General features: G+C 35.0%; 1 protein-coding gene across 2 annotated transcripts in view; it reads left to right on the top strand.

Annotated features, from left to right (window-relative positions):
- Positions 1-22,265, top strand: part of COL11A1 (collagen type XI alpha 1 chain) — a 257,545-nt gene that overhangs the window by 24,273 nt on the left and 211,007 nt on the right. For both annotated transcript variants that reach the window (XM_049880227.1, XM_049880228.1), the window contains 3 exons: positions 1,459-1,626; positions 6,425-6,638; positions 11,425-11,587. In XM_049880227.1, coding sequence (XP_049736184.1) covers positions 1,459-1,626; positions 6,425-6,638; positions 11,425-11,587 — 545 coding nt within the window. The remainder of the gene's footprint in view (positions 1-1,458; positions 1,627-6,424; positions 6,639-11,424; positions 11,588-22,265) is intronic.

Consider the following 22,265-nt stretch of genomic DNA (forward strand, 5'->3'; position numbering starts at 1 on the left):
GGACAGCGAATAAGGAAAACCGAAGAAGAATTGATGCCTTTGAATTATGGTGTTGGTGAAGAATATTGAACACACCGTGGAATGCCAGAAAAATGAACAAATCTGGCTTGGAAGAAGTACAGCCAGAATGTTCATTAGAAGCAAGGATGGTGAGACTTCGTCTTCCACACTCTGGACATATCAGGTGGGACCAGTCCCCGGAGAAGGACATCATGCTTGGTAAAGTAGAGGTTGAGTGAAAAAGAGGAGGACCTTCAACAAGATGGATTGACACAGTGGCTGCAACAATGGGGTCAAGGATAACAATGATTGTGAGGATGGTGCAGGACTGGGCAGGGTTTCATTCTGTTGTACATAGTGTCGCTATCTTGGAACTGATTCGATGGTACCTAACAATGACAATGTGCTTTCGCCTAGATCCAACTATAAACAAAGTCTTGAGTAATGCACTCTGACAAGGAAAGCACTCAAGTCAAGGGAATTATACTGTGTTAGCTATTCTTTTTTAACATCATTCAACTTCTCTTCGTATTTATGATATGGCCTAGTAACTAAAAGTTTTACAATATTTATACTACTTATTGTAAATTTGAAAATTCAAAATCATCTTTGTTTGGATTATGAATAGTTGAATAGTAGACCTATTAGAAATAAATGGAAAATGTAAAGGTGCTGGGATTCACTTTTGTTCCAAGTGTGCCATTACCTGGAATGATTAAACTTTTTATAAATTGTAATCGAGATGCATCAGAATACTGATACATTTTTATATGCCCAAAAAAAACAAACCCATTGCCCTTGATTCAATTATGACTCCTAGTGACCCTATAGGAAGGAATAGAACTGCCCCATAGGGTTACAAATGCTGTAAAATATTACTGCCACATCTTTCTCCCAAGGAGGGGAGGGACAGTGGTTTCAAACTGCCCACCTTTTGGCTAGCAGCTGAGTGCTTTAATCACTGAGGCACCAGGGCTTCTAATAGGCTATATTAAATCCCATTTAGGGAATCCTGGTGATGCAACAGTGAAGTGCTCAGCTGCTAAACAAGGATTGGCAGTTTGAACCCATCCATACTCTCTGCAGAAGAAAGACCTGCCAATCTGCTTCTGTAAAGTTTACAGCCTAGAAAACCCTATGGGTCATTTACTCTGTCACACGGGGTCAACGCAACTGCACCCAACAACAACAACTAAATTCCATATAGATCAACAAACTTTCTGTTTGCTTTTTCATAGTTTTATTCCAGATTTGAGATATTTTTTTTTTGAGAACATTATGACCGTCCACCTTCTCACACCCTCCCCTTATCCTCCCATGTGAATGTCAGGGAATTGTGGCAAAGTGGGCAAGTGATAAACAGATTTGAGGAGCAAAATGACAAACTATTGCCTCTATTAAAAATACTAATTTTTATTAGATTATTCAATTTGTTCTTATTTTTTACTTATTTTTCAGCTGCTCCAGTTGATGTACTAAAAGCACTAGATTTTCACAATTCTCCAGAGGGAATATCAAAAACAACGGGATTTTGCACAAATAGAAAGAATTCAGAAGGTTCAGATATTGCTTACAGAGTTTCAAAGCAAGCACAACTCAGTGCCCCAACAAAGCAATTATTTCCAGGTAAGTTCATTTTATTATTACTCTTATTACTATGTCTTTAGTAATTGTTATTAATTCTGTTTATCATACTATGTAATGAACAATTATAGGTAGAACTATAATTCTTTCATGTATCAGACACCAAGTAAATCAGGGTCACCAAGATGGCATAATCAAAATACCTAATAATTTAAAAAATACCAGTCTTAGTACAATCACAGGAAATATGCTTATTTGAAAATTGAAATTTATTTCAGGATGGCAAAACTAGAACTCAACGTTATCGCCAATGCTGTTTTGCATATAATCACATGGAATTTACTCATGGCAGAATGTGGCAACTTTATTCTTAATGACTTACCCAGTGCTACTTAACCAAAAAAAACCAAACCCAGTGCCATCGAGTAGATTGCAACTTGTAGCGACCCTAAAGGACAGAGTAGAACTGCCCCATAGAGTTTCCAAGGAGTGCCTGGCGTATTTGAACTGCTGACCCTTTGGTTAGCAGCCATAGCACTTAACCACTACACCACCAGGGTTTCCTAATGACTACTAATGACTACTAGATTAATTTAAATGGGCATATAGATTTAGAAATATGTAATAAATATCTTCTAAAGTTAATGTAAAAGTCTTCTGTTGCAAGACATACTTCTTTGGTAGATGTTATAAAATGTATTATATTATGTTTGGGTTCAACTTTTATCATAAATAAATAAAAGTCACATCTCACAGTAACTGACAGGTCAGGGGCTAGAGATTTCCTAAGACTTTACCAGGCACATTTTCATAATTGTATTAAAAATGTTTGGTGAATACTTTCTTTCCTTCCATGAAAATATTAATTGACCTAATGACATTAATTATCTAGAAATCATGATGACATGGGGGAAGGGGAATGAGAGGTGAACTGACATTTTCTAAGCATCACATTTTCTGAACACCTAACTCATTCCATATACTTGCCTGTCATGTCAATTATTTGTCTGTGTAACTTTCCTTTAAGTCAGATGCCTCATTCTTATATCATAGAAGTGGAAACTGAGGTTCACAGAGGTTCTCTGACTTGTCCATGTTATGTGGAGTGGATATTTAAACCGGGTCTGATCTGCTCCAAGACCAATATTTTCTACATATTAATTATTCCTTTTCATTACTTTGGGATAGTCTCAGACACAACTTATTCAAATTCTCCATATTATCCTACCTCCTGCCTACCTGAAGAAATTTGAATTTTCTAATTTCACATAAAAATGTTTTCTAATAAAAGCAATACTATAAAACAAGGAATTAAAAATTACAACACAAGACAGTATATTTTTTGTTCTTCGAAGGAAGTTTTAAAAATAATTTGGAAACCAATATATTTTGATCGTTTATTGATTCTTTCAATATAGTTTCTGTTTCACCAAAATTTATGGTAGACAAAAGTAACAGACCGCAAGTAGAAAGAATGCCAATGCACAGCTTTTATGATTTTGAAAAAAAAAAAAAAATAGTTATTAAATCCAGAATATCTTTTAAATAGTAAACAACTAGGTTTCTTTTTTATTTGTTGTGTCCTAATGCAGAAGTAAGAAAGGGGGATAGGAAGTTTTAAGAGGGAAAAACAGAAAAAAGGATTAGTGGAAAAGTTTTAGAAATAGGCAAGAAGTTACAATTAATTATCAACTTATAAGAAGTTATATCTTATATTTTGGCATGTCATGTCTGCATCTCCTGATCAGTTTATTGTGCCTTTCAATGTAGTAGTTAATTAATTTGATAGACTTCATAATTTCTGTGACTTTATTCACTAGGAAAGATGCCAGTCTAGGCCTGTAGGATCTCTTCCACTCCAGTTACTAGAACTCATTTATATTAAAGTTGTCGTTGTTTCTTTCTCTCATATCACTGTATTTAAGACATATGATTATATTAGTGAGTATTTCTTTCAGATAGGAAGAGAAATCTATATAGATATCCCATTTTTTTTTTTCCCATGCAAATGATTATAAGCTTGCCTTCCTGGAATGTAGAGGTCCTGTCAAATAATGCAAAATGACAATTAATAAAAACCACTAATGAAAGGCCCCCCATTAAAACAAAATCCAAATAACGAATGTTCTTTTTAAAATAAATTTAGAAAAAAGCTTAAAAAAATATATTTGGAACATTCTTTCCCCCATTATGGAGAGCCATAAAAGTAACCTCCTCTAATGAAGAAAGTAAGTAGTAGCATTGGAAATGTCAACAAGCATCACTGGGGCGGGGGTGGACATTTGTTAAATACAGTCATTGTAATGTTCTGGTAGAATTTAAGTTATGTGTCCTCCAAAGTCCCAATTTGAGACCTTTAATTTAAATGTCTGAAACCTTGGTGCTTGTGAGCAGAATAGAAGCTGTAATTTACAAATTTATCTTAATAGTAGTTGCCCTCTTTAGAGCACCTTCTGTGAGACAGACACTCTGCAAAGGACTTTATGTATTTATTAATTTTTGTCTTCACAGCCATCTAGGAAGGGGGATGTTTAAACCCAGTTTATGTATTGGAAGTTAGACAGGTGAAGTACTTGAAAATAATCACACAGTGAGTGACTAGTGTGAAGCTGGTTGACAATCCTGGTCTCTTTGGCTAAAGCTGTATTCTTCCCACTATGCAAACGGCCTTCGCTCCCCAGGTTAAAAATCCTACTGACCATTAAGTTTCCTCAGAAAAAAGGTTTTAATTAAAGAGAGACATATGCTGTATGGGAAGATACTGAGCACTGCTTAAAAAATTACAACCAAATAATAAATTTATTGTACCATTTCATATCACATTTATTCATATATTTAACATGTATTAATCTTAAAGCCTGGTGGTACAGTGGTTAAGAGCTCAGGCTGCTAACCAAAAGGTTGGCAGTTCAAATCCACCCCGCCGCTCCTTGGAAATTGTATGGGGCAGTTGTACTCTGTCCTACAGGGTCACTATTAGTCAGAATCGACTCGACCACAATGGTTTATTTTTAATTGAGTTTGAAATGCTCAGAGTGAAATATGATTATTATATACACACACACATGACTTTATGTATACACAGATATTAAAGGCTAATTATGTGGTAGTTATAACATTTTCTTATTAATAGCAGTCATTTAAGAGACAATATGCTTTATCCTGGAGGTACATTTGTATTTGAAATATTTAGGTTGAAAAACTTCACATATTCTCTGTACCATATGTATAGATTATTGCTATTTCAGATAAAATTTCAAAGTTTAAGTGGTCATATTTCTGAATTCTGTCTGATATTTAATGAATTATGAGCAATTTTCATTAACATCTTATAGAGAAGAGATTAAAGTGGGGTACCTAGGTTAGAAGAAGCCCTGGTGGTGCAGTGGTTAAGCGCTCGGCTGCTAACCTCACGGTTGGTTATTTAAGCCCATCAGTGGCTCCGGGAGAAAGATGTGGCAGTGTGCTTCTGTGGAGATTACAGCCTTGGAAACGCTATGGAGCAGTTCTCCTCTGTCCTATTGGGTTGCTATGAGTTGACAGGAATGTTTTTTTGTATGTTTGTTTGTTTGTTTTGGGACCTACATTAGACTCTAAAATTTAGCACCAAGTCATGTATTTTAGGATAGCTAAATTTATTTTAATGGTCATAGCTTAAAGATTATAATTAGAAGTTTATTGATTAATTTTAAATTGAGAAATATTTCCATCATTTAAAAATTTGACTTATTAGTATAGTTAGGAAGTTGAAGATATTAAAAAAGTTATGCTGTGCTCATAAGGAGTATAAAGAAGATGATTAATTTTATAAGCTATTTACTCTTATATGAAAATATTATTTCCTAAAATTCTCCCTTTCGCAAATATCTCTATGTAGACATTTTTCATAGTATTTTTTTCAAAAATGAAAAAATGCTGTTTTTAACTATCTCATAATGCTTCAGTGTCATTGTCTTACATTAGATTTTTGAAAAACTGAGGTATGTTTAGGGTGCAAGAATTTCTGTGATTTTCAATATTCTGAGCTACTCATTTAAAACTATAGGTTTGTTATGGAGCTTCGTCAATAATAGGCTGACATACCAAGATTTATATATATTTAAAATATCAGCAGATAAAAAAATCTTGCTCATTGACGTACTTTGCTATATTTTCATTATATTTCAATAATTATCTTTTACTGATTTCATGAATATAAAATCGAATGTCTCTGTGACATTCAGATCAAATAGAAAAATATCAATCATTTTAAGGCATGATATTAAAGCTCACATGATCTGCTCGTTATACAGCCATGTTGTAGGTAAATTATTTACAAATAAAGATTGAGACTTTTAAAGTAGTCACATTGTAGTTTGGAGATGTATACATATTTGAAACGTATATTTAAGTGATTAGAGAGTGTTTACATTAATTGACTGCTTGCTTTGTGACACACTCTCAATTTCCACCACAGCGCTGTAGAGAGGATGTATGGCCATAAGTTAGATAAAGGCAGAAAATAAAAACTTTACACTAAAAACACTACTTAAACAACTGTTAAGAGTGCTTACCATCTGATATTGTACTGGTTCCATGATCTTCCTTCTTAAGTTTGAATTCAGTGTCACATAAAATATTGTGCTTTAAATTAGTGACTTTGGTATTTGAATATGCTTTGAATCAGTATTGCAGAGAAAGCTTCATAGAGCCCCCCTCATTTGGGCTTTAATCTATAATATTGTTACTCTTTGAACTTAAATGACTTATCAAGGCTACACATAAAGTTCAAGGATGCTAAAGTGGTCTAGGAACAGTTTGGAACTTCTGAATTTATGACTCTTTGGCCTTCTCTTCTCAGGTGGACCTTTTCCAGAAGATTTTTCAATATTATTTACAGTAAAACCCAAAAAGGGAATTCAGTCCTTCCTTTTATCTATATATAATGAACACGGTATTCAGCAAATCGGTGTTGAGGTTGGGAGATCACCTGTTTTCCTCTTTGAAGACCACACTGGAAAACCTGCTCCAGAAGACTACCCTCTCTTCAGAACTGTTAACATTGCAGATGGGAAGTAAGTGACACAATAATAAAGTCATTTAACTGTTTTGAAAGCAATAATTTTATTCCGTCATTCAATAAATATTTATTAAATGTGATGTAGTTTTTCTAGGGGCCTAGCAATCTGTCAATGAACAAAGCAATAATACCTCTTTCCTACATGGTTTACTTTGTAGTTTGGGCAGACAAACAAAGAAAAATTAAAAAAAATATACTGATAAATAGTGTATAAGGCTGTGATAAGTGAGAGAGAAAAATAGGGTGGGGGAGAGGACAGGCAACAGCAGGATGAGAGGTGAGATTTTAAGTACTGAAACCAGGAAAAATCTCACTAAGAAGATGACCTGAGATGAAAAACCTGAAGGAGGTAGGAGCCATGCTATGCTGATATTTGGAAGAATAGCATTCTAGGAGGGAGAAGGAAATACAAAGTCTCTGAGGCCAGGATGTGGCTGATTTTTCTAAGCAACATCAAGGAAGCAGTCATGGCAGGAGCAGAGAGGGGCCATGAGGATGGAGAAGCAGTGGAAGGTCAGATGGTGCAACACATGGTAAGTGGTTATAAGCATGTTGGGTTCTACTTTGAGAGAAATGGGAAGTCACTGTAGGGTTTATGAGGAAGCACTAGTAGCTCAATGCTTAAGTACTATGCTGCTAACCAAAAGGTCAGTGGTTTAACACACCAGTTGCTCCAAAGGAGAAAAATGTGGCACTCAGCTTCGGTAAAGGTTACAGCGTAGGAAACCCAATGGGGCAGTTCTTCTCTGTCCTAAATGGTTGCTATGAGTCAGAATTGACTCAACGGCAATGGGTGTGGTTTTTTGGTAGAAGAGTGATCTGATCTAACTTATCTTTTAGTAATAATATTAATGATGAGGATCTTAGGAAAACTTATATAATACTTGATATGTGCAATGTATTGTTCTAAGCACTTTATACATATTTAACTCTTTTAATTTTTCACAACTTTTTGAAATAAGTAATACTAATAAACCCATTTTTGAGGTAAGGGAACTGAGGCACAGAAAATTTAAGTAACTTACCTGAGGTCATTTATTTAGAGAGTAACAAAGAGAATTTGAAGTCAGGTAGGCTGGCTCACCAGTAACCACTATATACTTTTGAAAATCATTCAGAATTCTGTGTTGAGACTAGAGCACAGGAAGGCAAGAGCGAAAGAAAGGAGAACCATTAGGATCCTCCTGCAATAATCTTGATGAGGGATGATGATGGCTTGAACCAAGGTGCTAGTGATCATATATGAATTGAATACTTACCTAAAGGAGTTGCATTTTTAATGTCAAATTTAATTTTAGAAAATTCATAGATACATATGCCCATGAATCTTTTATCTTAAAATGGAGGAATTATATACATTGTATTAGATTTAAGATTATCTCAGTAATCTAATGTGTTAATAAAAACAAAATAATGTAAAATGTTTAAATACACAAGAAGTATGTCTGAAATCAGAATTAAAATGTCAACTTATAAAAAAAATTTTTTGTGAACATTGCCTTTAATTTAGCAAAAAAATAAACACATAAAGGTTTGTTAAATTTACTTGATATTTTATTGCTAAATCTAAATCTCTAAAAATAGACAGTTTTATTAGAAATATGACTTTTGGTTATAGATGTAAGAAGCAAAGAGCAGTGCAGATGGGAAAAAATGCCCACTGAGTGTAACGTTTTCAGGATTAATGAGAAATCTTCAAGTCTCAGTGCCAGAAAATTTCAAGCTTTTATGAATAATTCACATTATTATCCTGTGGATAAATAAAATGTTATAGCTGATTGCATTTCTCTCTTTGACAATCAGCAAATACCAAGCTAAAATTTTAGTCCAGGTGAATGGTCAATAAATATTTTTGATAGATTATCAAGCAGAACTAGAGATCACACCATATTTACATATCTCATAGTGGTAAGATATTACTTTGACAATATATTGAATAAAATTAATAGGTAATAATATTCATTTGTTATTTATTTATTCTTTCAATAACAACTTAATTAAATGCTATGTGCCAGACACTATACTATGCACAGGGGGCTATTAAGATGTGACATATTTGTAGAAATCAACTGGCATAACATTTTAAATACAAAATTTACTGTTATTGAAGCACACTTTCAATTGTTAAGAACAATCATCAATTCATTCGTTCCATTAATATTGCTTGACTACCCAGCATGTCGCAGGCAGTGGTAGTCTTCAGGGTGCTGAGGAAGTCTCTCCACTTCTGGAACTGAAGTTCTAGTAGAAGTGTTAGACGATAGACAAACATAAGTATTTAATGCCAAATGCCGGTAATTCTATGAATGAAAATACAGCAGAGTAAGGGATGGTGTTGTTGTTCTTAGGTGTCTTCAAGTTGATTTGAACTCATAGTGACCCCAAGTGACAGAGTAGAACTTCCCCATAGGATTTGCTACGCTGTAATCTTTACGGGAGTAGATCTCCAGGTCTTTCTCCCACAGTGGCTTCGAACCACCAACTTTCTGGTTAGCAGGTTAGTACTTAACCGTTGCACCTTCTATATTAGACAAGGTGGTCCTCTTTGATGAGGTTACATTAGGAATACAACCTCAAGAAGTGAGGGAATGAGCCATATGAGATATGGAGTAAGAACACTCCTGACAGCGGGAATAATGTGTACGTGGAACAACAAGGCCTAGAAGTTGGACATGAGGTTAATGAAGGGCAGGAGACCATCCTCTGAGGCAGGGTAAGGATGTTGTCTTCCACTTTGAGTATTGCATGGTTTTTGTCAGGCTAGAGATTCGATCTAACATATTTTAAAATAGTCTCTCTGGTTATTCTGGAGAGAACAGACTTGTAGATTTTAAGGGTATAAAAGTGAAAGCAAAGAGACTAGTTAGGAGTGTAGGTGAGAAGGATGGAGACTTGCATTAAGTTGAGAGACACTGAAGTCTGTATATACTTTGAACATGAGAACTGATGGGATTTTCTAAAGATGTGAACGTGTGGTCCAAGAGAGAGAATAAATAAAAATGACCCTGAAATTAAATGTTAAGTTATGATTCTGAATAAATACTTTTTATATGATACCACAATCATGACCTATCATTAATATCCAAGTGTGCATTAATTCTACAAAAAATATAGATTTTAGAGTACTAATCACCTTTTCACATTTGGGATTATTTTTATTTTTTGCTGAAGAAGACCACATACCTGCAATACTGGGCATGGTTTAAGGCATAGACGCATTAAGAAAAATGTGTGTAAATTTTACTCTTACTGTATTAGGTAGCTCTTTGTGTAAATCTTTGCTCATTTCAAACCAAGCAGATGCCCATGCTAGTTGTGTGCTAGTGGAAAGACCACAGTTTAAGCATGTATGGAAAAACACTTAGTCCTCACCAGTAGTTTTGCCAAGTCACGTGAAACAGAAATTTTAGGAAGGTTCCCACAATTTTTGGGTACTTTATTTTATGGATCTAGTCCTAGACACTTCTGGAATATTAATTTAACACTTTTAATTTGGGGGAAAAAAAAATAAAACGTAGCCAGATTGGCTTGCAAAATCCAAAGCTTCACTTAGTGGTTTTTGTTAGCCCCAGGTGCTGTTAATAAAACCCAGTGTTTTACAATATGGTTAGGATATATATTTTTCAAAAGGGCTAGCCCTGTCTCCTCCTATGCCTGTCATCACTGCGCTGAATCAGGGCGTCCAACCCAGTTTGTTTCTAACAAGTTCTCAGAAAGAATCACCTGGGGATATTGTTAAATTGGAGATTCTGATTCAGTATATCTGGGATTCTGATTCAGTATATCTGGGGACGGAAATGGAAACCCTGGTAGCATGGTGGTTAAGAGCTACAGCTGCTAGCCAAAAGGATAGCAGTTTGAATCCACCAGGCACTCTTTGGAAACCGTATAGGGCAGTTCAGCTCTGTCCTACAGGGTCCATATGAGTCGGAATCGACTTGGGTGGAAATGCAGATTTTCAGCAGGAAACTTGTTAGAAATGCAAATTCTCAGCATGTGTTCAAACCAGAGCAAACCAGTTTGAAGCCCTGTCCTAGATTAACTGGAGCAGTAGCTGCAGAGTGAATTGAGACTGTCACCCCACACATGCATTGACTATGCTTTCTTTCAGTGTTCCTACTTCTTGCCAACCCTGGAAAGAAGGCGAGATATTGTGTCTGGGTCTTGGATCCTGCCCACAGTAGTGATCTCTGACTGTCTTGAAATTAAAGTGGAAAAACAAAACGAAAGCACTCGAAATAAATGTGGATAAAAACAGAGAAGCACACTGTGTTTTACAATTAGAACATTTCGTTGCTGCAGATGGGGCAGTCATTCAATTAGTAGACATACCCTTTTACAGTCAATCTCAGGGGATCACGAGAGCAGAATTTTTTTAAAGTGGAATTCCACTGGGGGCGGCAGCATTAGGCCCAGCATTTACGTACCTGGAAACTATTACTTACTCCATATCCCACCCTAATCTCTGTCAAATACCCTTATCAGGACATGGTGAGATTAAGCCTTTGTTGCTACAACACAAAGTGAAGCAGAGGATGGGCACTTTCTTATCAACATAGACAGTTAATCCTTCTATGCGTCTTGTGTCTCTTTGAGTACCTAGCACTGTGCTGAGTAACAGTAAGTGATCACCTGTTAACGATTGATTAATCGATGAGCCTCTATTTTTATACAATCTAAGCTCATTTTTACAATTTAAAATACCCCAGTATTTCAATATGAATAATGGCTTGGCAGCCAATGTCTTTGAAGCTTACAAAAGAATTGCTTGGCTTTTTTAGGTGGCATCGGGTAGCAATCAGCGTGGAGAAGAAAACTGTGACAATGATTGTTGATTGTAAGAAGAAAACCACAAAACCACTTGATCGAAGTGAGAGAGCTATTGTTGACACCAATGGAATCACGGTTTTTGGGACAAGGATACTGGATGAAGAAGTTTTTGAGGTAAAAATAAACCAAACTTTAATTTAAGCAGAATGTTACTGAATGAGATGAACTGCGTTAATACCAGTGACAATCAATATGTGTTATTAAGTTAAGTTAAAAAACTCTAAAGCGTGACCTACTTTCTTCCTCTGTGGGTGTAGTGGTGATGTTTTTTATTGTTTGGTAGAGAATGACTGGACAATGCGACTGTGATGCCTGGGAAACGTTTACAGAGATTGGTTGATTTGAACACAGGAGTGCTATTCTCCTGGGAAGGACAAATAGCTTTACTCTTAGTACTTTGTATTATTTTCGTTGGAGAAAAGAACATTTTCTTCACTTCCTTCTCTGGGAGATGAATTTAGAGAAATGTAAAAGTCATATTCTGCCTTTCTTTGTTCATTGTCAATGTTTCCAGGGTAAAGCTGAGATCATATTGCAGAAGATGAACTTTAAGTTTTTAAAATCACTTTAAAAAAAAAAAAAAAGTGAAGGTTCCATAGCTCCCTGGTAAAAGCTTCTTTCCAATTATATTTCATCAATTATAATAATCACATTCTTTCTTTAATTCTCGTAATCACTGGATCTGATCACTCAAGCTTTAATTTTCATTTAACTATTAACAGAGCAAACAGACTCCAGGGATGCAATCCTGACACACTATTCATTACCATGGTGATTGTCCTTATACAATTTCTGAATAGTTTATTTTTCAAAGTGCAATCTGTTGTACATTAATTGACGTGTTTCACATGGAATATTTGTTGTATTTTGCTGGTAGGTGAAAATATATATACGTACACACATAGATGCAGGTACATGAGTGTACATATGTATACATATACACACAGAGAGCCAGTGTATATTTTCATATAAAGAACACTGTAAATTCAGAGCAACAGCTAGACTGTTTGTGATACTGTTAGTTTCTGATTCCTCCACTAGTGTGTACATATATCTTTGTAAATAAAATATTTCGATCTATTGTATTAAACGAAATGGTAGACTGATTCAGGTAATAGATAATGATAATGTGCTCTCAAATCTTCTGATGTTTGGCATTGATTGCCCACAAAAAGACACTCTATAAATGAAAGAAAAATAAGTAAATAAATGAACATATGTATTTTTAGAGGAATGAATATAAGTAAACACATTAATATAATCTCTAGTTTTGCAAAGTCCTATTTTAACATAAAACTATTTGTAAATATCAGTTTCACAGGATAAGTTTTGTTTTGTAATGCTCACAATCACATTTACCAGGAACATAAATGAGTACTGTATTTTTATGCAAATAAAGCATGTGTTGTACTTTTTTGGCCAACCACACCCTCCCCCATGAGTATTTTCATAAGCACACTATGCTAATTTTTTTTCACATATTTCTGTAAAAACATTAGCATAGTGTGCTTATAAAAATACCTCAGGGGGAGAGAGGGTACAGTTGGCAAAAAAAAAAATAACTTTTGTGTTATTGCATAAAAATACAGTAATGTTGTGGTTGTTATTTGCCATTGAGTCAATTAAAACTCATGGCAACTCCATGTGTGCCGAGTAGAGCTGTGCCCTATTGGGTTTTCAAGGCAGTACCTTTTGGAAGCAGATCTCTAAGCCTGTCTCTTGAAGTGCCTCTGAGTGGTTTTTAACCACCAACCTTTTGGCTAGTTGTCAAGTGATTAACCATTTGTGACACCCCCCCCCCCAAAAACAAACAGACCCATTGCTGTTGAGTTGATTCCAACTCATAGCGACCCTATAGGACAGAGTAGAACTGCCCCATAGAGTTTCCAAGAAGCACCTTATGGATTCGAACTGCCAACATTTTGGTTAGCAGCCCTAGCACTTAACCACTATGCCACCAGGGTTTGACACACAGGGACTCCTGAGTTACATGGAATAATATTACTAATGGGTTTTTATATTTTATACATTACTTTAATCAATTGTAACATACATTTACTAAGTCTGTGGAAGATTAAAAACAGAAGAGTAGATTTTGTTCCTCATATACAATTAGAATATATCAAGAGGAAAAAGAGAAAAATAATCTAAATCCAATTAACTAATTTCAAGTCTGATAAGAGCCATGGCTGCTAACCAAAAGCTTGGGAGTTTGAATTCACCAGCTGCTCCTTGGAAACACTATGGGGCAGTTCTGCTCTGTCCTATAGAGTCACTATGAGTCGGGATCAACTCGACGCAATAGGTAAAAGGTAATATTTGATATGAATACGTGAATTACATGTCAGTTGGATTTATCTTTCATATAGTTTCACACCCTTGTTTATTCTGTTTTTATCTGAATTTAAAATTTGTAATCCCATTTATTTTATTTTTACTCCTGTATGAAGTTTCGTTTGATGCCTTCTCTTCCCTACACACACACACACACACACACACACACACAGGCACTTACTATTCTCCTTTCCTCCAGCCTCCAGTACACCACACTCATGCACACTGGGGTTCAGATGAGAGCTTTTGAAATGTAGTTCAGACTGTCACACTATATTCTTTTCAAAGCTGTTGTTTGAACCTGATGCTACACATTGAAAGATATGTAGTAAAAGCCTCTGTGTTTATTTCGTAGGCTGATAATATCAGCTTTAGAATATACAAAATGATTTCTCCAAAAGATTTCCACATGTTTTCAACTAGTACTAACCAAAGTACTATTGGCCAAAGGCTTCCAGTAAATTATAAAAGACAGGGGTTCTGGAGTCAAAGATAAAAAAAAAAAAATGAATTCTAACTTTCAAATACTATATATCACATTCTTTTTTTAAATCCTACAGTAACTCTAGCTGTTGATTTGGAGAAACAAATGATTGAGATAAAAAGTTTTTAAAGGACTCTTTAATGATATCTTTAGTGAATATGGAGCCCTGATGGTACAGTGGTTAAGCATTTGGCTGCTAACCTAAAGGTTGGCAGTTCGAATCTACCAGCCTCTCCTTGGAAACTATGGGCCCATTCTACTTTCATTCATTATTTAGACCCCACTTGGAAATGACGTATATTTCTGTGTATATATTGTTGGATTCAGTTTGCTAACAATTTTTCAGGATTTTGACTCTATGTTAATGAGTGATATTAGTCTGTGATTCTCTAGAATATTTTTGCAATGTCTGTCAGATTTTGGTATTAGGGCTGTCTTGACCTCATAAAGTGAACTGGACAGTGATCCCACCTATCTTTCCTGAAAATGTCCCCGTGTGATTGATGTTATTTCTTTTTGTCGTTTTAATTTTGGTGAAAATATACACACGAAACATACATCCATTCAACAATTTCTACATGTAAAAATCAATAACATTGGATACATTCTTCATGTGTGTCACCATTCTCACTCTCTACCTATATCGTTTCATCACCATTGACTTAGGCCCACTACCCCCTAAACTTCTCATCTGTGCTTTAGAATTACTGTTGTCAGTTTGATCTCATACAGGTATGTCTTTAAAAGAGTGCGATGCTCATTGTGAATATTCTTTTACCAATTTAGCTAAACTTTTGTTTAGTTTAAAGATGACTTCGGGGGGTAATTTTTGTCCCTGGTTTGAACATTTTCTCAGAGCAATAGATTTCAGGGGGTTCCTCCAGTCTCAATAGGTCCAGTAAGTCTGAATTCTGTAAAAATTTAAAATTCTGATCCATGTTTTACCACTTTTGGTCAGAATTCATCCATGGATTCCTTGATCAACCTATTCAATAATGGTAGCCAGGCACCATCCAGTTCTTCTGGTCTCATGACAAAGGAGGCAGTTGTTCATGGAGGCAGTTAGACCTACAGTCCAGTTCCTTCTCTGATTCTTGGGTTTCCTTTTTCCTCTGCTGCTCCAAATGAACAGAAATCAATTGTTGTGTCTTGGATGGCCACTTGCAAGCTTTTAAGACTCCAGGCACTACTCACTGAACTAGGTAGTGGAACAGTAATTCTAAAAACAAGGTTAGGCCAAATGGCTAGACAGTCCTTCAAAGCCATGACCCTGAACCTTTGAACTAAAAGAACTAATCCCATGAGATGTTTTTTGAATATACCTAAGTATTATCAGTAACTTTGTTTATTTATTTTTGGTTGCAGTTGTTGTAAATTTATATATAACACAATATTTGCCATTTCCCCTTCTTTGTGGTATACAACTTAGTGATATCAGTTATGCTCATAAAGTTGTGCAACCACTACCCATAATTAATGCCAATTTTTCCCTCACTGTACTCATAAGTCCTCTACTTCCCAGAAAATGATTCCCTGTTTTCCTCCTACCTCATGTCTCAGGCAATCACTAATAGCCATTGGTTCTATGTATTTAGTTTTCTTGTCTTCTCATTTAAGTGAGGTCATACAGTATTTGTCCTTTTGTGATTAGTTTATCTCATTCAGCATAACATCTTTGAGGTCTATCCATGTTGTAGCATGTATCAGGACTTTATTTCTCTTTAAGGGAGAGTAGAATTCCATTGTATGTATATACCACATTTTGTTTACCCATTCATCTGTCGATGGGCACTTAGTTGTTTCTAACTTTTTGCTATTATGAATAGTGTTGCAGTGAACGTAAGTGTTCATGTGTCTGTTTGTGTCACTAGTTTTAAGTCCCTAGGGTACATACCTAGCAGTGGAATTGATGGAACATATGAGGAATTGCTTTACTATTTGCCACAACAGTTGTACCACTTTACATTCCCACCAGCAATGCATAAGGGTTCTGATCTCCCCACACCCCCACCAATATTTGTTATTTTCTGTTTTTTTAATTCATTGCCATTCTGGTAAGGGCGAAATGGTATCTTATTGTAGTTTTTATTTTCATTATGTAATGACTCATGACAATGAGCAACTTTTCATGCGCCGTTGACTTCCTGAATAACCATTTTCGATTTTTTTTTTGTCTCTTTGTTGTTAAGTTGTAGAATTTTTATGTCTGTTTTGGATATTAGACCCTCACTGGAGATACATTTTCTGAAGATTTTTTCACAGCCTGTAGGTTGTCTTTTTACTCTTTTGATGTAGTCCTTTGATGAGCTTAAGTATTTTTTATGAGGTCTCAATTATATATTTTGTTCTCATCTGCTCATATATTTGTTGTTGTATTTGATAGTCTATCATTAATATATATATTATATGTATATATAAAGATATATATATAATATCCTATTCTTTTGCTCCTTTATTTTCTTCCAAAAACTTCATGGATTTAGGTTTAACATTTGGGTCCTTGATTCATTTTGCTTTAGTTTATGTGTATAGTGTGAGATATGGATCTTGCTTCATTTTCCTGCATATGGAAATTCTAGTTTTCCCAGAACTATTTGTTGAAAAAACTGTTCCTTCCCTCTTGGGTGCACACACCACCCTTATCGAAAATCAGTTCACCATAGATGTATGGATTTATTTATGGGCTCTCAGTTTTATTTCATTGGTTTAAGTGTCTATTATTAAACCAGTACCAGGCTGTTTTGCTTACTATAGCTCCTTACTTATCGACTATCCTGTTATCTGACATTTCACATTTACAACAACAGTAAAAACTCTACTATCTTACTATTTTGTGCATTAATGATGTAAGTCTGGCATTAATGAACACCAAGATGTGAGGCAAGAGTAATGCTGGCTGTGATGGTTAAGGTTATGTGTCAACTTGGCTGGGCTATGATTCTCAGTGGTTTTGCAGTTATGCAATGATGTAATTTGGCAGTTATGTAATAATGTAGTTATCTTCCATTTTGTGATCTGATGTGGTCACCTTCCATTTTCACATAATGCCAATTTTCACACAATGACCTGGTTTTTGGAACCTAATTGGTCATTTGAACCTAACCAAGTGTGGAGTGAGTGTAGTATGTTTTGAAATTAGGGACCATGAGGTCTCCTACTTTGCTATTCTTCTCCAAAATTGCTTTGCCCTTCCGTATAAAGTTGAGGATTAGTTTTTCTATTTCTGTAAGAAATGCTTTTGTAACTTTGATGAGGAGTATGTTGAATCTATAGATTGCCTTGAGTAGTATTGAGATTTTCACTATATTAAATCTTTTAGTCCATGAGCACAGGATGTATTTCTACTTATTTAGGTCTGTTGTAATCTCTTGAAGCAGTGTTTTATAGTTTCATCATATGTCTTTTACATCCCTGGTTAGGTTTATTCTAGATATTTTATTATTTTAGGTGCTGTTGTAAATGGAATTTTTTCTTGATTTCCTTTTTATTTTTGGAATTTAGATATCAGACTGACATTTTGAGTGTTAATCTTGTACCCTCAACTTTATTGAATTCTATTAGTTTTAGAAATTTTTTTGTGAATTCTTTGGGATTATATATATATATAATCCTGTCATCTGCAAGTAGAGATATTTTGTTTCTTTTTCTTGACTTATTGCTCTGGCTAGGACTTTCACTAAGATTTTGAGTAGAATTGGTGATAGCAGGCAGGCTTGTCTCATTCCCATTCTCAAAGGGACGGGAAAGTCTTTTCCTTTGATTATAATGTTGGCTACTAATTTTTTAAAAATAAGTACCCTTTATCATGTTGAGGAACTTCCCTCCTATTTGTATCTTGTTGAGAGCCTTTATCAGGGTTTATCAAATGACTTTTCTGCATCTATTGAAATGATTGGGTGTTTTTTGTTTGTTTTAATCTATTAATGTGGTGTATTACATTGATAGATTTTCTAATGTATAACCATCCTTGTATTCCTGGAATAAACCTCACTTTGTTATGGTGTATAATTATTTTATCATGTTGTTGAATTGTTTGGTAGTCTTTTATTGAGAATTTTTGCATCTATATTCATGGGGGATATAGTTCTGTAGTTTTATTTTCTTGTGGTGTCTTTGTTTGGCTTTGGTATCAGGGTAATTCTGGCTTCGTAGAATGAGTTAGGGAACATTCTTCCTTCCTGTTCTATATTTTGGAATAAATTGTGCAAGGCTCATGTCATTTTTTTTTCCTGAATGTTTGGTAAAATTCCCCAGTGAGCCTCTGGTCCAGGGCCTTTTGTTTGTTAATTTGTTTGTTTTGGGGAGGTTTTTGATTACTGATTCAGTTTCTTCTTTTGTTATGGCTCTGTTGAAACACTCCACCTCTTTGTGTTAGTTTAAGTAGGTTGTGTGTTTCTAGCAATTTGTCTAATTTGTTTCTGTTTTTGAATTTTTTGGAGAACAACTTTTCGTAGTGTTCTGTTATAATCCTTTTTATTTCTGTTGCATCTGTTGTAATATCTCCAGTTTAATTCCTTATTTTGGTAATTTGCATCCTCTCTATTTTGTTTGTTCACCAGCCTAGCTAATGGTTTCTCCATTTTATTGATCTTTTCAAAGAACCAAATTTTGGTTTTGTTGATTTTCTGTTCTCTACATCATTTATTTTTTTCTTTGAACTTTGTTATTTTCTTTCTTCTCATAGGTCTGGGCTTAGTGTGTTCTTTTTCTAGTTCCTCAACGTGCAGAGTTTGTTGATATGAGATCTTTCTTATTTTTCGGTGTGTTTATTTGCTATGAATTCCCCTCAGATGACTGACTTCACTGTATCCTGTAGGTTTTGGTATCTTGTGTTTTCATTTTGTTTAATTCCAAGTATTATTTTAGTCCACTCTTGATTTCTTCCTTGACCCATTGGTTGTTTAAATAATGTGTTATTTAGTTTCCACATATTTACGTGTGTTTTATTTTTCCTCGTAATTTCTAGAGTTATTCCTTTGTGGTCAGAGAAGATATTTTGTACTATTTCAGGCTTTGTGTTTGTGACAGCATATGGTCTATGCTGGAAAATGTTCCACATGTGCTAGAGAAAAATATGTATTATATTTATCTTGGGTGGAGAATTATATGTGTTTATTAGATCTAATTTGTTTATGGTATTGTTCATGCCTTCTCTTTCATTACTGATCTTCTTTCTAGAACTTCTGTCCATTGTTGACAATCGTCTGTTGAAATCTCCTACTATTATTGTAGAGTTGTCTATTGTTCCTTTCAGTTCTGTCAGTATTTTCTTTATTGATGGTGTGTGCTATTCAGTTTAATGGCTCTCTTTTGTTTATTGTTGGTTGGAATCAATGAGGGCTATCCCTCTCCCCCTTTTTTTTCTCTGACTTGCCTAGAGTGGGAGTGAAGCGAAAGTGGCTTTTCCTTTTTAGTCCCAAGATTTCTCTATTTCTCTTTCTTCTCACTTATATGAGGTCTTCTATTCAGCGGGTTGTCAATGAAAGCCAACCTCCACTGCTGCACTCCTGCTCCTAGGGAGTGCAGCCCAGCAATTGTACCTTGTCATTCCCCATTTACCCCTTCTTGGGGCTGCCTCCTGTTTAGAAGACACAGGCCTGTCTTCAATGGGGGTTGTGGTTGGCTGCCTTCCCACTGATACAAAGTCTTCGACCCAGCAGATCATCGGTGAAAACTAACTGTATTGTTGCTCTTAGGAAGCTCAGGCCACTAATTGTATTTTGCAGTTAATCTGTCCACCCCTCTTCAGAGGCTGCCTTCAATTCTGACAGCATTGGCTCCACTGTGGTGGGATTTAGGCGGGCAGGTTTCCTGGGCAACAGAGAGAAGAAAAGAAAATAGCTTTTACCTTGCAGGGTGCACATTCTCACTTCAGTTCATGGACAGTTGCTTTAAGTTTTGGGTTGCTTCAGAGTTGAACACTCACATTTCTGTCTCACCACTAGTTTACTGCTATTTTCCTATAGTTGTTATGGAGGAATTGGGGCATCTCTGCTCATGTCACCATCTTGGGGAAAAGATTATGTTATTTCTTTCTTGGATGTGGGTTAGAATTCAGCAGTGAAAACATCAGGGGTCTAAGTTTTCTTTGTAGAAAGACTTTTTTTTTTTTTAAATAACAAATTCAGTTTCTTTAATAGATAGAAATCAATTCAGAGTTTCTATTTCTCTTAGATTTTTGGCTTTTTTTTTTTTTAGATTTTTGGCTAGTTGTACTTTTCAAGAAAATTTTCTAGGTCAACTAGAAAAGTTGAATTTGTTGGCGTAGAGTTGTATTTTCTTATTTTTGTTTAAATGTCTATAGAATTTCTGGTGATAACTCTTTTTCATTTGTGATATTAATGAGTTGTATTCTCTTTCTCTCTCATTCTTTTTTTTTCCCCCTTGGTCAATCAATCGACTTAAGGGTTGGTAAATTTTGTTATTTTCAACAAATCAGCTTTTGTTAATTATCTTTTTATTGACTCTTTTCTATTTTGTTATTACATTCTTTTTATCCTTAATCTGAATTAATTCACTCTTCCTTTTCTAGCTGCTCAAAGGGAAACTTAGGTCATTAACTCCCCTCCCCCCCCATAAGAATTAAAGCTGTGCATTTCTCTCTAGTCACTATTTGACTTGTAACTTTTCAATTATCACTCAGTTAAAATATTTCCAAATTTCTTTTTTTATTTCATTCTTATCCAATGAATTATGTAGAAATGTTTTGCTTAATGTCTAAATACTTGTATTTTGCTTAGCTTATTTTTATTGATGACTAATATAATTCCATTGTGGTTGGAGAATATATTTGGTATGATTTCAATTCATTTTAATTTATTGAGATTTGTTTTTGGCCCAATGTATGGTTTATTGTGGTGAATATAGCATATGTTCTTGAAGAGGAAGTACATTATAAAATTGTTGGATGTAATGCTTTATAAATGTCATTTAGATCCTCTGTTTCCTTTTTGATTTTTTATTGTTGTTGATCTTTGTCTACTTGTTCTACCAATTGCTGAAAAGAAGTGTTAAAATGCTCTACCATGATTGTGGAGTTATGTATTATTTATTTTTGTCAATTTCTGTTTATTATATTGCTAGGTGCATGTACATTTATAATTGTTATGGCTTTCTGATTGTTATTTTTTCATTATGAAGCATCCCTCTTTATCTCAGATAATATTTTTTGTCTACTATGTGATACTAGAATAGCCATTATGACCTCATTATCTTTACTGTTTACATGACATATATTTTTCCATTCATTTATTTTTGACCTATCATTGTCTTTTTATGTAAAGACAGCTAATCGGAGGGTGTTTTGCTCTTTTATCCCTTCTGCCAACTTCAGTCTTTTTATTTGGGTGTTTGTTTAGACTACTAATATTTAGTGTAATTCTTTATATGGTTCAGTGTAGTCAGATACTTTATTGTTTATATTTTTATTGCACCTTCTGTTTTCTGATCCTTTGCTCTCCTTTCCCTACCCTTTTTTCCTTTTTTTTTTTTTTTTTGCGGGGGGAGGGGTGGGCATTATTGAGTAACTTTTAGTATTTCATTTTAATTTGTCTATTGGCTTTCTTGCTATATCTTTTCATTTATATTTTAGGAATTACTTTAGTTTCTTAGTCTGGGTTCTCCAGAGAAGCAAAATGAGTGACACACGTATAGATAATTTACATATAGGTAATTTACTTCAAGGAAATGACTCATGCAGTTGTGGAGGCTGGCAAGTACCAAATCTGTGGGTTAGGCAGCAGGCTGAAGACTTTTGTTGGCTCAAGTGATTGCAGTGGCTGAATAACTCAAAATCTGCAGGTTAGGCAGTGGGCTAGAGGCTTCTGCCGGTCTACAGGTTTATGGAAGTTGGTGAATCCAAAATCTGCAGGTCAGGTGGCAGACTAGAGACTTCTGCAGGCTTATGTCCCAAGAATCAGAGGTCAGGTGACCAAAAGAGTACACAATGGAGAAAAGAGTGTAAGCTTTGCCAGA

This window comes from Elephas maximus, chromosome 3 (assembly GCF_024166365.1).
Source record: "Elephas maximus indicus isolate mEleMax1 chromosome 3, mEleMax1 primary haplotype, whole genome shotgun sequence".
In the NCBI taxonomy this organism is placed as follows: Eukaryota; Metazoa; Chordata; class Mammalia; order Proboscidea; family Elephantidae; genus Elephas; species Elephas maximus.